At 35.3% G+C, this 16,863-nt stretch overlaps 1 protein-coding gene across 1 annotated transcript; it reads left to right on the forward strand.

Annotated features, from left to right (window-relative positions):
• Positions 1-14,588: 14,588 nt before the first annotated feature.
• On the forward strand, positions 14,589-16,288 carry LOC145270149 (uncharacterized). Its single transcript, XM_080125759.1, has 2 exons — positions 14,589-14,787; positions 15,295-16,288. The coding sequence occupies exons 1-2, from the start codon at positions 14,589-14,591 to the stop codon at positions 16,269-16,271; spliced, it is 1,176 nt and encodes a 391-aa protein (XP_079981885.1). The 3' UTR covers positions 16,272-16,288.
• Positions 16,289-16,863: the final 575 nt, after the last annotated feature.

Consider the following 16,863-nt stretch of genomic DNA (forward strand, 5'->3'; position numbering starts at 1 on the left):
CATCGCCAATGCTTATATGGACACTGCTCACTACACAACACACCAGCGAGCCTCCACCAACAGTTAATACTGGGACCTGTTTCGTCCATGTGGTGCAACATTTCTTATGTATGAGAGTTTGGGTGCATCCGATGTCAACCAGCACTGAGCGCCTACACCCATCAACTCGCACTGTCACTACAGGAGGTGCTTTGGGTGGGGTGCTGTTTCCTGGACAATTCCGTGCCACGTGGTCTGGCTTGTCGCATCGGTGACAGCGTCCTTATTTCCGTGGTCAGTAGTCCGGGGTGTGCTTTATGCTGCTTCTGCAGTCTCTGGCGATGTGGTTGGGGCTGCCACATTTGTTGCACCATGGGATCTCTAGGCGATTCCAGTGTGCAACAGTGTGCATTCCAGTGTGCAACAGCTTCCGAGACTTTAGGATGTTTCGGGCTCTAGCCAACAACTCCACCAACCCAAGCTCATTGAGCTTCAACAACGCCTGCAACAGCTGACTGGCATCATCCGGGAGCCCAAACAAAAAGTCACATGCCAATTAGGTCACTTGCACCACCGAATGGAACAGCAAGCTTCTTTAGGTCGGCCAGGTAGACGTCCATCGTCTCCCTTGACCCCAGCTGACGTTCAGAGAATTGCTTCCAGGCAACAAAAGGGTCTGCACCAAATGCTTCATACAACGCTTGTTTTATCTGCTCAATTGTCGCCTCATCCCCGAACTGCTGGTACATGACATAAGCCCCCTTAATGAGCCTCAATGGGATGATCATAGCTGGATCCTTAATTTTGCACAACCAGCAAACGCACTCGGCCTTCTCAAGCCATTCAACCACCGAAGGACCAGCTGGGGACCCATCAAACTCTGGTCGAATCTGTCCATGGTAAAAATGTATGCCAAGATAGCTTGTTGCAAAGAAAAAAAGCACAAAAAACTTCAGCTCACTGCAGCAGCGTCTTTCGTCGGTACTTTCCGTAGGCTCGTTTTCACATCTGTCCCTATCTGCTCCAGTGGCCTGTTTTTATAAAAGACAATCCTCCAAATTTGCATATGTGCGCGAGAGCACACAAGATTCTGCGATACTGCATTGTCATATAACGCCGCAGGCGCCATCTTGGACCCTTTTCAGCATCATAACACTGCGTCGGCAAAGCATACACCGTTTAAGAGGTAAGCCTGTGTTCTCATAATTTTCGCCACTGATTTTTATTCAAGGCTTAGTGTCAATCTAGGACGCTGAACTCAGGTGTCGGGCACTAAACAGATTGGGAAAAGAACCAAACATAACCCTTCAACAATTGGCTGAATTATCTTGGAGAAGCAAGACTTCAAAAATATAATATATAAAAATTATAGCACACATTAGAAAGGTACGAATCAAACAAGAAATATTACTCTTCAAACAGTCAAGCAAAAACAAAACATGACTCTCGGGAAAAAATCTCAAAACAAATCTGCGTTACCCATGGTAAGGATCTGGAGAACTCCACTGACAGAAGGATGGTTTATACCGGTCCCAGAAATGTGATCGATGCAGATGCAGTGGACACAAAGACTCACATTGCAGAGCAAAACGACCCCACAAGAGTTCGGTAAAAACAACGAGAACTCAAGCAGAGGACGAAAATGTAACGGAAGTACGTGACAGTAAAAATGGGGGACAAGAATGTTAGACTTCAAGTATACTGTTTACATATGTAAAGTTTAAATATATAAAATAATATTTGTACAAACTTTTATATTTAAATACGTTTTAATATATAAAAAATATTTGTACAAACTTTTACGTTTTAATATATAAATTAATATCTGTACAAACTAAATTAAATACGTTTTAATATATAAAAATATATCCGTACAAACTTTTACGATTAAATACGTTTTAAAAAAATATTTGTACAAAATTTTACGATTAAATGTGTTTTAATATATAAAAATATTTGTACAAACTTTTACGATTAAATACATTTTAATATATAAAAAATATATCTGTACAAACTTTTACATTTTAATATATAAAAAAAATATCTGTACAAACTTTTGCGATTACATACGTTTTAATATATAAAAAAATATTTGTACAAACTTTTACATTTAAATATATAAAAAATATTTGTACAAACTTTTACGTTTTAATATATAAAAAATATTTGTACAAACGTTTACGTTTTAATATATAAAAAAATATTTGTACAAACTTTTACGTTTTAATATATAAAAAAAATATTTGTACAAACTTTTACGTTTTAATATATAAAAAATATTTGTACAAACTTTTACGTTTTAATATATAAAAAAATATTTGTACAAACTTTTACGTTTTAATATATAAAAAATATTCGTACAAACTTTTACGTTTTAATATATAAAAAAATATCTGTACAAACTTTTACGTTTTAATATATAAAAAAAATATCTGTACAAACTTTTACGTTTAAATACGTTTTAATATATGAAAAATATCTGTACATGTTAACAACTTGAAAAATAAAATATTTAATATGCATGTAAATGTTATATTAAAAGAGTATGTTCGGAAAAAAAATGATAAAGTTTGGGTCATCAGCCGAAGATGTGAATTGAAAAGTAAAAACAAGTTAATTTTATGTCAGTTTAAAATATCATTACATCATAAGTTGGTTTCACTCCAATAGTTTCTTCCCCAGAACCGCAAGACTCTGGAATTCCATTCCAGGTCCCTGCTTCCCCAACAGTACTGACGTGCAGAAGTTCAAGTGTAACGTGAACCGACACCTTGCTGCCCAAATCCCTACATAGTACCCCAGTAGTTGTTGCCCCTGATAGTAGCCCCCTACACCAAAGTGGTAATTTGCCTTGTTTGGGGTGAAAATGTAATAAAAAAAAACAAAAAAAAACATGAATATACGATAAGAATTAACAATTAAAGTATTAATAAAATAGAAAAAGAAAACATTTAACGTTGATACTACAAGTGTAGATGAATGGTCAGTAATAAAACCGTTGATTGGAAATCATCTTCTAATCTTGTGACGTCCTTCCTGTATGTGTTTCTTTGACAACAGACCATCTTGAATTAATCTGAAAATATGAACGTGTTTACAAATATTATTTCACTATCCTTAACTTTTGTTCATTTTTTTTAAAATTAGATATTAAAATGTACTACTTTGTAAAAAGTAACGATATTCTTAATAATTATTTTAATAATTATCTTTCGTTCATTTTTAAAATTAAATATTTAATAAAATGTATTACTTTGTAAAAGGTTTTAAATTAAATATTTATTAAAATGTATTAATTTGTAAAAAGTAACAATATTTTGTATAATTATTTAGCTTTCTTTCATGTTTTAAAATTAAATATTTATTAAAATGTATTTGTAAAAAATAACGATATTCTGCTTAATTACTTTAATAATTTTATTTGATAAACTAAAACAGTCAATATTTAAAAATTAGTGATTTTTTTCTGAAAACACAACTTTTGAATAAAATATTTTGAAATAAATTAGCATAGTAATTCTTATGAAGATCTGCATATTTTTTTTAAAAGAAGCATTTTTTAATGAAAATATTTGAAATAATGTGTGATTTCCAAATTAACCTTGTTATTATTTTTTAATATAACCGCTTGGAAATAAATTCAGGCAATAATTATTTTGAAAACGTGTGATATTTTTGACAAAGCAATATATTTTTCAATAAAACCGTTTTGATATAAATTAATTGAAAATACGGGATATTTCTAAAAAAAAAGTACAGATTCTTAATAAAAATTTTAATAAGTAAAAATGTGTAATTTTTAAAAAATTAAATGTAATTAAAGGATATGTTTCATACGTGACTTGCATAAATCGGATCAGAACATTCAAAAATAAAAATAAACAATGAAGTGTAATTCAATGTGCTGTTTTGCCCAACATACTATTATGCAGAAGTGTCACACTTGTTATTGACAATCGTCAATAAAGTATAACAAAGTTGTGCAATGAAAAGAAAGTTTTTAATTGAGTTAATGAAATAATTTATTAAACAAAATAAAACAATTAAAAATATTTGTTTCACTATAATGCAGAAGTGTAACACTTCTTATCGGCAATCGTCATGATTGATAAAAAATTGATTGATAACAAATTTGTGTAATGAAATGAAAGTCTTTTTTAGTTAAAGAAATAATTTATTAAACAAAATAAAACAATTAATTAAAAATATTTGTTTCACTATAATGCAGAAGTGTCACACTTGTTATTGGCAATCGTCATGATTAATAAAAACGAACGAAAAGCTTGTGTAATGAAAAGAAAATCTTTTATTGAGTTATAGAAATGATTTATTATACAAAATAAAACAATTAAAAAATATTTGTTTCACTATAATGCAGAAGTGTCGCACTTGTTATTGGCTATCGTCATGATTAATAAAAAAATAATAACAAATTTGTGTAATGAAAAGAAAGTCTTTTATTGAGTTATAGAAATAATTTATTTAAAAAATAAAACAATTAAAAAATATTTGTTTCACTATACTGCAGGAGTATAACACTTGTCATGGTTAATAAAAAAGAATAACAAATTTGTGTAATGAAAAGAAAGTCTTTTATTGAGCTAAAGAAATAATTTATTAAAAAAATAAAACAATTACTTAAAAAATATTTATTTCACATTTCTTATAAACATTTTAATTTGAATTGTTTATAAGTAAATAAAACAGAATACATCTTTTCCGTGAACAAAATTCTCATTTACATTTTGAAGCAAAAATACCAATGCGATTCAGCATGTCATCATCTAGGAAATACATTAAAGAACATTTGGTTTACTTAAAGTTTTATTTAATGTTTATCTTGTTTTGTAAAATTTGAGATTGTCAAAACATTAAAAAATCACAAAAAATCAGGAAATTAACCAATTTTTATGAAATTTGTAGTATTTATCAAATAATGATAATGGGATATAATAAACCATTTATTTTCATTTGACTCTTAGTAGAAATTTAGTATTTTGTTTCAACAAAAACACCTTTACTAAAATGAATGACTATATATTTGAAATTTTAATGAAAATAGAGCATGGTAAATTCTAAAAATAAAAATAAAAATTACAGGAACATTACGAAAAAATGTTTACAGGAACATTACAAACAAATTTTTTACAGGAACTTTACGAAAAATTTTTTACAGAAACATTACGAAAAAACATCCTAAAATCCGTATTCATGAATTCGATATAATTCGAAGAAAAATTAATTTCTCGAACTACTGATATTATTGAAACGATAAGTAAAGATGAAAGACGAGTAAACAGGAATGACTTTCGTAAATGTTTTATCAACTTAAAAGTATACACGGGTTTTCGAGAAATCAATATGGCGGAATTCTTAATTCCGGCCAAGGGGAATAACTACGATCCTTTATTTCCGAGTCAAGAGTCAAAGCAATTTATTCTAACATTTTCCCCTTCAACAATAATTAAGTATGGAATTACAGAAGTTAAATTTAGTCTGTTCAGTACTAGGTTAAAAAGTCCTTATATTTACTTGGAAATCGCCGCATTCTGGACGATCTCCGCACTGACTCACAGGGATTTTGGTCCTCAGCATCCACATCTTGGGGGGCATGAATATTTTCAGGATCAGGTAAGGGATTCTTCTCCTTCACGTAGGTATTGTTTTTGTAAGTTGGCGGTTCTTTAGGGCTTCAGGGCTTGCAGAATTGTTTTCATTGTGTTGGTCTTCTTGATTTGACGAGTTAAGAGCCAGGTCTCGCACATTGACAGTAGTTTCCGCATCAGAGGGTAGTCGTACATGAGCATAGTAGGGGTTTATGTCTAATAGGGTAGCAGGGGTTACTGGAGGGTCGAGCTTACTAGACTTAGTATGGTTTCTGACATATACTGGGCCTGCTTTCGCCCAAGTGGGAACAGAAGTTCCGGAGGAAGATCTACGACTATATTTGAACATTCTGTCATGAGGAGTCGTATTAGTGGCAGTGCATAGTAACGACCTAATTGAATGGAGAGTATTTGGTAGTATATCTTCCTAATGGGGCAGTTTCATGTTGCTAGAGTGAAAGGTCGTTTGGATGGCCTTCCATAAAGTTCCATTGAGTTTCTCAACTTGCCCATTACCCTCAGGGTGGTATCTACTTGTTTTAGAGGTGGCAATACCTGTGTCACGTAAGTAATCTGATTTCTCCTACAAGGAAGTCGGCAACCCGGTCAGTGTGTATCATATCGGGCATATCAAAAACTGAAAATGGTTTAGGCAGTGGATCATGGTTTTGCTAGTAATATCCTTACGGGGGAAGGCAAAGGGAAAGCGAGTATATTCATCAATTATGGTAAGTATTTGTTACCATGCACAGAAGTAAAGCGCCTTTAAAATCGATGTTTAATCACTGGAAAGGTAGTATAGCCTGTATGAGTGTTCCTTTTTTACAACTGGCAAATTTAGGTTTCAGATACTAACAGGAGCAGCACGAGTCTGTTATATTTTTAATTTGTTCTAAAGAGAAAGGAAGGTTTCTTGTCCTGATGAAGTGGCTGAGTCGCGTGACACCAGGATAGCACAGTGTAACATGCAAGTCACGGAGGTCTTGCAAAGTGTGCGTTAATGCAGAGATGCGAGAAAATGTGTCAGCAGCTGTATTTTCCGGTCCTAGACGGTAAACAATACTGAATTTGAATTGTGACAGTTCGATCCGCCAACAACATATCTTATCATTATTAATTTTAGATTTCCTCTTATTATCTAACATAAATGCTCTTTAGATCTGTAATAACTTTGAAATGTCCCCCGAGTAGGAAATGTCGTCACTTTCGGAGAGCTTCCACAATCGCAGCAGCTTCTTTTTTGACAGCATCATGTCTAATCTCATTTGAGTTTAGTGTCCGAGAAAAGAATGCAAAAATCTACCCTGTTGGTTTAAAGTAGCAGCAATGCAGTAATTACTGGCATCAGTTTCTACTACAAATTCTTTATCCGGGTCAACAGTTATAAGGGTAGCATTTCTTAAGTTGGTCTTCAGCGTCTGAAAAGAATTTTGAATAGATGAGAACAATGGAAACTCCTTGTTTTGGTTGAGAGGCAGTATCTTATCAGAAAAGTTTCGAATGAATTTACTATAGTAAGAGAACATACCAATTATTCGTTTTTGAGTCCGGAAATTTAGAGGCGGTTGCATTTCAAGGAGTGGTTTTAGCCTCAGGTAATCAGGAGCAATTTGATTGTTCTGGATTGTGTAACCAAGAAGTGTGATAGAAGTAGCAGAAATGATGTCAGAATTGAAATTGATTTTACTTACCGGGGGTGGGTCGGAGGAAAGAAAAGACACTGAACTGCTGTTTTGCCATTACGGAGAAACTGGGTGTCTATTTCTTACTAAGTTAAATAGACATTCTAATCTCGTTGGAAATCACGTTGGAATTCTCGCCACTGAGAGTTAGGATGTATAAAAGGAGTTGTCTCACTACGCGTTAGTGATTAGTTAAGAAGCTAGTTACCTAGCTTGCTAGTCGGTTGGCGTCTCTTAGACTGATTACCGCGTTGCGCGTTACTGTTATTCGGCAAACATTATCAGTTAATTGTTAGGAAAGGAAAGACTGCTTGTAAGCAACGTCACCATTTCATTGCAAGCCCTTACTTCCTTTTCTTACCCCCCTCTTCTTGTTGGTGAAATAATCCCGACAATGATGCTCTTACTTTGGTTGAGCGTGATGTTGTATCTTTTCGCTACATTATAAAACCTTTGAAGGTTATAGTCATGCTCTTTTTTATCCTTTCCGCATATTGTGGCACACAAAAGTGTCTGTTAATTTTTCTCTTTCTACAATGCCATCGATGCATCTTTGAAAGGCACTTACTCCGTTAGTGACGCCAAAAGGGATACGAGTAAATTGGTAAAGTTTTCCATTTACTTCAAATGCTGTGTATTTCCGATCGGCGTGACTAATTTGAATTTGATGGTAAGCAGACTTCAGGTCGAGTGTTGTAAAAAGGTTGTATCGGGCTATGTCATCAATCATTTTATTAATGTTCGGCATGGGATAGGCATCTAGTTCTGTAAATCTATTTATGCTGTCGCTGTAGTCAACCACCATTCTTTTTTATTTTTAATTCTCGTTAGAGGTCACTAAAACTTTGGCTCGCCAAGGAGATATAGAGCGCAGTTTCTTCTCTAATAAATATGTTGTCAGTGAATGAGTGACGACAAGATTTGGTGGCAATAGGGGTCGTCCGTGTAGAAAGATGAGAGAAAAGGGGAGGAGGAGAAATTTTGATACATGGAAAACTGTTACTCTTACCCATCGCTCCAATAACAAGTTCTTCCCTGGGACCGTCGAATTTTAGGGTCACAATTTTATATTGTTTTAGGAGATTTTTTCCGATAATCATATCAAGGAACAGATCCTTAATTACTTCCACTGTCATGGCGTGGTGGTTTTTACTGTTTAGGGAGATGTCAACAATAGTTTCGCCGATGATTTTGGCAACCTCTCTCCCACAGAAGAGACGTTGCGAGCCTATCCTTGTTTTATCGCTATTTCCATGGCAGGTGCTCGTCTGAACTTCAATCTCTGGTCTCCCCTCGCCAATCTTTCACGAAAAACACCCGTCTAGTCGAATCCACTGTGAAAAATTTCCCCCACTCTTTATCTGTGCCTAAATCAAAACGTGGATTCCATGAACAAAGCATCTTTCTTAGAACTGTACGCCTGTGGAACTCTGTTCCGTCTGCCTGCTTCCCACCTGACTACAACTTGGATGTGTTCAAGTCAAACGTTAACAAATTCCTAATGAACCGCCCCCTTAAGTGAACACTTCATCAAATCTCCACACTAACGTAATGTACTTGCAATAACCCTTATCCCTGAGTGGCTTCCGGGCCTTGATAAGTGGTGACCACTGTGTAAAAAAAAAATGATGATTAGGGTCCGCCAATGCTACGGTTTTCTGCTTGGGAATAATAAAAAGTTTCAACTTTCTTGCTGTATTTTTGCTGATAAACGTCCCCACGCTGCCAGAGTCTACCATGTTGTTCACGACTTGCCCATTCAGTCAGGAGAGATTGGGTTAGGTGGGGGCTCGTATAACACAGCAGCAGTAGAGGAGGAAGATTTACATACCTTTGCCTAATGGGCATTTTTCCTACATTTCCTACACTCGGCGATACAGCGATACACTCAGGACACATCGCTCGTGAATGTCCTGTGTTCACACAGAAGAAACAAATTCCTTTTTGTATGGTATTTCCTTTTATAGCGGCTAAGGGAGTGTCTTCTGGTTTAATTATGGTAGCGGCTATATTTGGGTAGCTATCAAAGCTTACCGTATGCTTCTCTGCTTGTTCTAGAGACCTAGCCATTGTAAAGGTCTCTTGTAGAGTTGAGGATGGTTTTTCGAGTAGGCGCTGACGAATAGACGAGGAGGAGATGCCGCTAATGAAAGCGTCACGGATATATTGCTTTTTGTTCTCTTCAGCGCTTACTGCTTGAAATTCGCAAGATTTAGCAAGTACTTCCAGTTGTTGTATGAAATCGTCGATAGTTTGTGTCGGTTTCTGTTTATTCGTCAGAAGTTGATGTCGGTTAAATATAGCGTTTGCCGGTTTTATGTAAACAGCATCTAGCGTTTCTATGGCGCCATTGTAATCTGTAACATCGCTTATTATTTCGAATATTGTCGCTGAGACTGAATTAATCAAGGCGAAGAGATTTTGTGCATTATTTTCTATTTCCCCATTGTTTAAAGTGCGTAAGTAATACTCGAACGTCAATTTTCAGTGTTTATAGATTTTTTTCAGAATTCGGAGTTGTTGGTTCTCTGCGTTGAATCTGTTTGGCTACAGTAGTTTGCCCTTTTTTGGGGTTTTTTCTGTTGTTTGTTTGCTTACTTTTTTTTTTTAACAGGAATGTCTTTCATAAAGGTTTCATCAACTTAAAAGTATACACGTGTTTTCGAGAATCAATATGGCAGAATCCTTAATTCTGGCCACGGGGAATAACTAAAATCCTTTATTTCCGGAAGAGTCAAAGCAATTTATTCTAAGAATTATCATTGAATTAAGTATTTTAATATTTTCACACACAAAAAATTATGATTGCAAAAAAGTATTTCTACTATTTTAAATTACATGTTTGCATCATAATCTTGTAAAATAAAATAAAAATAAATGTAAAAAATTATACAAATGTTCACAATGGAATGTACGGATGTACGGCTTGGGGAAAAAGGAAAACCAACACTCTGTAATCCCCTTTAAGTACTTGACGTAATTTTCAGACAGCCTTTTGACTTTCTGGCATTTTGGCTCAGGGAAGGGGGTTATTTAGTTAAGGGTGATATTTCCGACCTTTTTTTTTTTTTTTTTCGAGTTCTAAAAGTCCAAGTAAGGAAATCTAAGTGAGTCAGTTTGATAATTGGTATCTTGCATAATTCTATAACATCACGTTCTCCCATCATCTTGAATATTGAACTTTATGTAACACCTAGGTATGGACAAAAATGGGCGGATAGATAGAGAGGGACCTAGTTTTGAAAGCTGGTTTATCATAATTTTTTTGTAGGTTTCCGACTACTTTTTGATTGTATTTGAAAGATTAAGGACTAAATTTAATTTCCAAAAGGGGAAAAATATATTTATACACGGGAAAAATAAGTTATGAAAAATGTTTTCATGGCGAGCTAACCAATTCAGCTAAATTTTGAAGTTAAATACATTCATTGTAAAAATCCTTTAAAAGATAAATATTAGATTTCTGTGTCTATTTCAAAGATAATTAGTAAAGCAAAGCCCTAACATATTGAATTAAATAAAAAAATACCTTGTTTGTGCAAAAACTAATTTAATTAGCCCTAAAAAAGCAAGTAATTTTACCGTTCGCCCAAAACGCAACAAACTAAAATTTTGTAAACACGATTATATGGAGGTCCACAATTTCAGCCACTCGAAAATGAAGTCATGATAGTAAAAAGTGGTAGGGGTGTCAGATTTTTTCCCCCCAGACCTGCATCCGTACATTCCTATTCTGAACGTTTGTATCAATTTTTATCATTTTTTAATTTAATTATTTTTTATGTTCCTGTTTCTAAATTAATTTTTTTTTAAATTATTATTCGAGATTATATAAAAATTATGTTACGCCAGAAGTTTCACATTCTTGCGAGCAAGAATCTTGCATATAAAAATTATGTGAAATCTGTAATTAAAAAAAAAAGTAGAAATATTTTTGCTATTGTAATTTTTTTGCGTAAAAATATTAAATAAACAATGCTTAATTCAATGGTAATATCGGTAGTTCGAGAAATTCATGTTTCTTCGAGTTATATCGAATTTATTAATACGGACTTTAAGGGTGTTTTTCGTAATGTTCCTGCATTTTTTTATGGTTACAAATTCCGATGCTTTATTTATATATAAAAAAAGCAAAAATAAATTCTTGCGTTTTTTATTCATAACTGAAAACCATAGCATTAGTAAAGGTATTTTTGTTTAAGCAAAATAATACATTTTCACTAAGATTTAATAATAAAAAAAAATTTCGTTCATTATATTTCGCGATCATTATTTGATAAATACTGAAAATTTCATTAAAATTGGCTAATTTCCTGATTTTTGGTGATTTTTTTAAGTAAAGGGAGGGATCAAAATGAGTATACATTTTGAGAATCGGCATTCATTTTGCCCGTACCTAGTAACATCCTTCCAAGTGTTAAGTGTCTGTTCCCACCATCACAAGTAACGTATATCCCCATTGTATTAAAACAACTTTATTTTACGCCTCTCCTCTCAACTATATCAGCATTCTATTAATAATATGACTTAATAAGAATTGTCATTCTTTGTAGGAATGTAGGATAATAGACATTTCAAAATGCGGGAGGGGGTGAATTAAAAAAAAGGTTGTCTAGAATATTATGTTCGGTTTATTGGAAAGAGCATTAAATTTCACATTGACCCTGAAAATATCGTAAAAATTTAACCAATAGAAACATTTTGATAGATTTTTAAATTGAAAAATTGAAAAAAAAAAATTAACTCGTACAATTCAATTGATTAAAAAAAATGGCTGAATGAACGCGTGTCGGCACTTTGTAAACACTGTTGTTGTTTTTTAATAAAACATATTTCTATTATTTTTTAAAGAACTCTAATAGTTTATTTTGAAAATATATTCCATAAAGAAAATAAACAACCCTCTTTTAAGAGAAATTACGAGGTTTTTTTTATATATTTTATTCGCAGTTTCGTGTTAGGGGTGTCTAAAATTCGCCAAGAATTCTTATACACCTCGTCCTGCACTCACACCTTTACCTCCTGGAGGTTGAAAAGTCATTTCTTTCGTTAGCAAATTTCGGTGTTTGTTCAAATAGTCGACAAATACATTTTTTGGGTTTGTATTACTGTACACATAGATTCGAAAAGTTGTCAAAAAACAAATATATAACAAATAAATCTTATCAAAGGCAAGATAAGTTACTTTTCTACCTAATTGGATATTTTTTTTAATGTTTTTATCTAATGTAACATGTTAATTCAGCTCGAAAAGCCTACAGTGCTTGCCGATGTATTGGAAAATTAAAAATGGCGAGCGACACTCTCTTTGACACGGTAAGTTTGAGAAAAGGAATTTAAAAAAAAATAGACAAAATACTGTTAGAAACTCGCGCAATTTATGTTACCGTGACATAGGCTGACATATATTCGGTGGGTTTTTAACAGTATTTTGTATAGTTTTTTTGGATCAAATAAAGAATAGATACCCCGTAGCAGACGACGCACCCTGGCGGTGCCAGGCGCACATTTCAACTAACACCGGTGATTCGACCTTGACATTGGCACAAGCACATGGCGTCGGTTGTTTTTAAACACGTCAAATAGCAAACATGCTCGAATATTAACCAGCATTTTTTTTAAATATATTTACAAAACCTTTGAAGATTTAAAAGAAAAAGTATATATTTACAAAACATTTTATTTTTTAAATAAGTAACAAAACGAACGTATTTAAATAAAAGATATTTAAATAAACGGGTGTCTCTTTCTGTTTTGGATTTTTGCGACCAAGATTGATTTCTATGTACTGTGTTTTGGGGGGTTTGTGTGCGTTTTTAAGACAATTCAATATTTATTCTTTAAGACATTAACTTCAGCGACAATTAATATATTTTCAAAATAATATTTTTAAATATTACATTTTTACGAATATTCGCGAGCAAGATTTTTTTAAAAATAAAAGATATTTCAATAAATGGGTGTCTTTCTGAGTGCGTGTTTAATATATTTACAGAACTTTTTAATAACTATTTTATTCTTTTTATCAAACAAAAATAGAACTTTTATAATGGCATATATATTATGGACTGTTTCGAAATTTTAAAAAGTGGCAGGATGGTACGACCACCATCCAAAATGAACTTGTGAACATTTTCTAGAGAAGTATAGCAAGCAATTCATGGGGCAGAATAATCCCCTGCTTCGCTGTAGCTATTCAGGCAGTCTACCCTGAATTAGCCCTTACCTTTTATCATATATTGAATATGCTCAATATCATAATCTTCATATTGGTAAAGGGGGGATGTAACGATGTTATCGTTTCGTTTCGTTACAATCCTAGTTTTGTAACAACGTTATCATTTCGTTTCATGACAATCCTTGTTTTGTAACAACCACGCATGCATACTGGAAATAAAGTCCTCCATGTTTTATATTTAAAACTAACAACACGCGTCTTTTCGTTCTCTCTATTAACCAACCACACAACACGAGTTAACACGGCGTGACATGGTGACAGCGGCGAGATAAAGGGAAAAATAAAATAAAACAACGATAAAAGTAAGACATATTTTTTTCTCTTTTCTTTTCAAACCAAAACTTCGTAAAACACGCACACACACGCTCGTTGAAGCTTGATATGGCTAATATATCGATACCAGTTCCCATTCTCGACTGAGACTCGCCTAACACTGCAGAGTCATTCAAGATATTCCAACAACGTTTGGAACTTTATTTCACAGCGAAGGGAACTAAAGAAGAAGAGAAAGTGCCTATCATTCTACTCGCAACTGGCGAGGAAGGAATTCGTAGATACAACAGTTGGTCTATGTCAAACGAAGACCGGAGAGACGCCAACAAAATTTTCAACGCATTTCTGGAGCAGCTGGAACCGGCAACCAACCCCCATATATGTAGGCTCGAACTCAGTAGATACCAACAAAAACCTACCGAGACGACAGACATATTTCTAAACAGGTGTCGCTTACAGGCGAAGAAATGCGATTTCACAGCCCATGAAATGAACGAACGTTTAGTAGAAATACTGATAGCCAACACGCCCATACTGGACTTACAAAAAGAACTGTTGAACAAGCCGAAGGGCTACACAATAGAAGAGGCTGTGAAATTAGCACGCACATATGAGGCTTCAGCCGTGTATATAAACAAAATACACCAACTACATGGCCTGTCACAGATAGACACCATAAATCGCGGTGGTCGCGAACGCCAGGAAGGCAACAGAAATACCAGCAACTTGTGTAAAGATTGTGGACGGGACCACCGTTTTGGCAAGGAGCATTGCCATGCCAAGAACGACATATGCAGCTCTTGCGGGAAAATGGGCCATTGGGCCAAATTGTGCTTCTCAGCGAGACTAAGACCCAGGAAACAAGAAAAACCCTTGCACAAAAGCCGCAGCCAGCCAAGGCACAGACAACATGGAACAGGCCGAAAAGTCGACAGCGTTGCTGAACATGACCGAGCCACAAAAAAATTACATGCGGCGATGGAGCACCTCACATTCAGCACTATTAACAGTGAACATCCACTGCACAAACAAAAAACAACACAGAATGAAGCGTTTGTCAATATCAACGTTATATTGACAGACCACCCAGGTACGCACAGCCTCAAACTGAAGGTAGACACGGGTGCACAGGCAAACACACTACCTTTACGCATATTCCGCAGTATGTGCCCCTCCGCCATAAACGAAGACGGAAACCCAATACCTGGATCACTAAACCCAACGAAATGCGTACTGACAGCATACAACAACACTGAAATAAAATGCCATGGCACCACAAACATCAGGTGCAAATACAAGGACTCTTCATGGCTCAACACTCAATTTTATGTGGTCAACACTCCAGGACCAGTTATACTGGGCCTGCCAACATCTGTAGCCCTCAACATTGTGACAATGAACTGTGCCATATCCGTTCAGCAACAACCTATCAACAGCATAGATGATCTGATGCGTTTATACCCCGACAGATTCGACCGCATTGGTGAGTTCAAGAAAACGTAACCACCACATGAAGAGAAACTTGAAGTGCGGAGACAAGAAGAAGAACGACAACGGCTTGAAGAAGAACGGATCCGGGCTGAAGAAATTCAGAAACAAGAAGAATTACAGCAGCAGGAAGAGTTAAGGCGTCAAGAAGAATTACGTCGCCAGGAAGAATTACGACAACAGGAAGAGTTACGAAGACAAGAAGAATTACGGAGGCAAGAATTACGGAAACAGCAAGAACAGCAGCGGAAACAGCAGCAGGAGCAAGAAGCCCGTCAGCAGCAGCAAGAAGCTTTGAGTAAAGTCAAACAACAGCAGAAAGAACAATTGGCAAAAGTACAACTTCCTGCTGGTGCCAATTGGGCCAAGACCAATTCTGCTGCTGCCCACGCCGTGTCACTTGCTGAAATCCAACAGGAAGAAGAGTGTCGACGTAAAGCTGAGGCCCAACAATTACTTCTCCAACAACAGCAACAGCAACAACAACAAGCAACCAATTCATCTGCACAGCAGGCGAAGATATGGGCCAACAATAAAGTAACTGTGTCGAAATCAGCTGCAAAATCGTTGCTTGAAATCCAACAGGAACAGGCAAAACAATTGGAAGAGGAGAAGAAAAAGAAAAAAAATAACAACGCCCAACCTCAACAACCAGCACCGAAAGTCTCTATGCCATTGTCGACTGCCGCATGGGGTCGTACTTCTCCTGTGTTATCAACCTCTCCTACCTCCGGCTGGAGCTGTGAGTCATCTCCCTGGCAAGTGCAGGCAAGCAGCAAATCAAATGCCAGTTCAACATGGGAAGTTCAAAAGAATAATAAAAAGCAGTCAGTCTCATCTCCTACCAAAAATAGCAACGCAACGATTGATACAAACAGTTTTCTCAGTCTGACTGCAACAACGTCTCAAAACACAAAAACAAAATCATCCAAAAACAAACATAATACGGATGGTGTGCTAAAATTGTTTCAGTCATCCAATTCAAATGATGATTTTATCCATTGATTCGAATCTCTGCTTAAGAACCTCAAAGTTAACCTTGATGTTCCAACCTTTGTGGCCTTTCTTCAAGAAGTCGATTCTCAGAAAGAGATTATTGACTACGTACATTCTTACCTGGGAGAGAGCAAAGTTGTTGCTGAATTCACCCGCCAATTTTTAGAAAAACGAACTACACTAAAGAAAAGTGGTCAACAAACGAAACCAACCAGCAACAAGAAAACAACCACCAAGATCAGGATCAAATATATGATGCTTTTAAACAAAGGCAACACAAGCAAAAGAAATATTTTGACCAGCATGCGCTCAAGGAAGACCTACCACCTTTATATCCTGGCCAGAGGGTAAGAGCACAAAACCCTACACACGGAAACTTGGACTTAGCAACCGTAGCTTCTCAAGCAGATGGTCCCCGATCATATCTCCTACAAACTGCAAACGGATATATGATACGGAGAAACCGGCAGCATATTAGGAGTGCTCCACTGCTCTAATAAGACCAACACCACCACAAACGCCAAAGCATGTAACATTTGCAGAACCACCTGCATGTACAACTCACTCTCCACAAAGAGACTCCCAACAATACACTCGCAGT

This window comes from Euprymna scolopes, chromosome 46, assembly GCF_053919585.1.
Source record: "Euprymna scolopes isolate OS-2025 chromosome 46, ASM5391958v1, whole genome shotgun sequence".
Taxonomy (NCBI): Eukaryota; Metazoa; Mollusca; class Cephalopoda; order Sepiida; family Sepiolidae; genus Euprymna; species Euprymna scolopes.

What these genes read in the sequence shown, in the direction of transcription:
- LOC145270149 (XM_080125759.1), top strand. Translation starts at nt 14,589, where the DNA reads ATGGGCCATTGGGCCAAATTGTGCTTCTCAGCGAGACTAAGACCCAGG. An exon ending in CACATTCAGCACTATTAACA is followed by an intron (nt 14,788 to 15,294) that starts GTGAACATCCAC and finishes CACCACATGAAG; the next exon opens with AGAAACTTGAAGTGCGGAGA.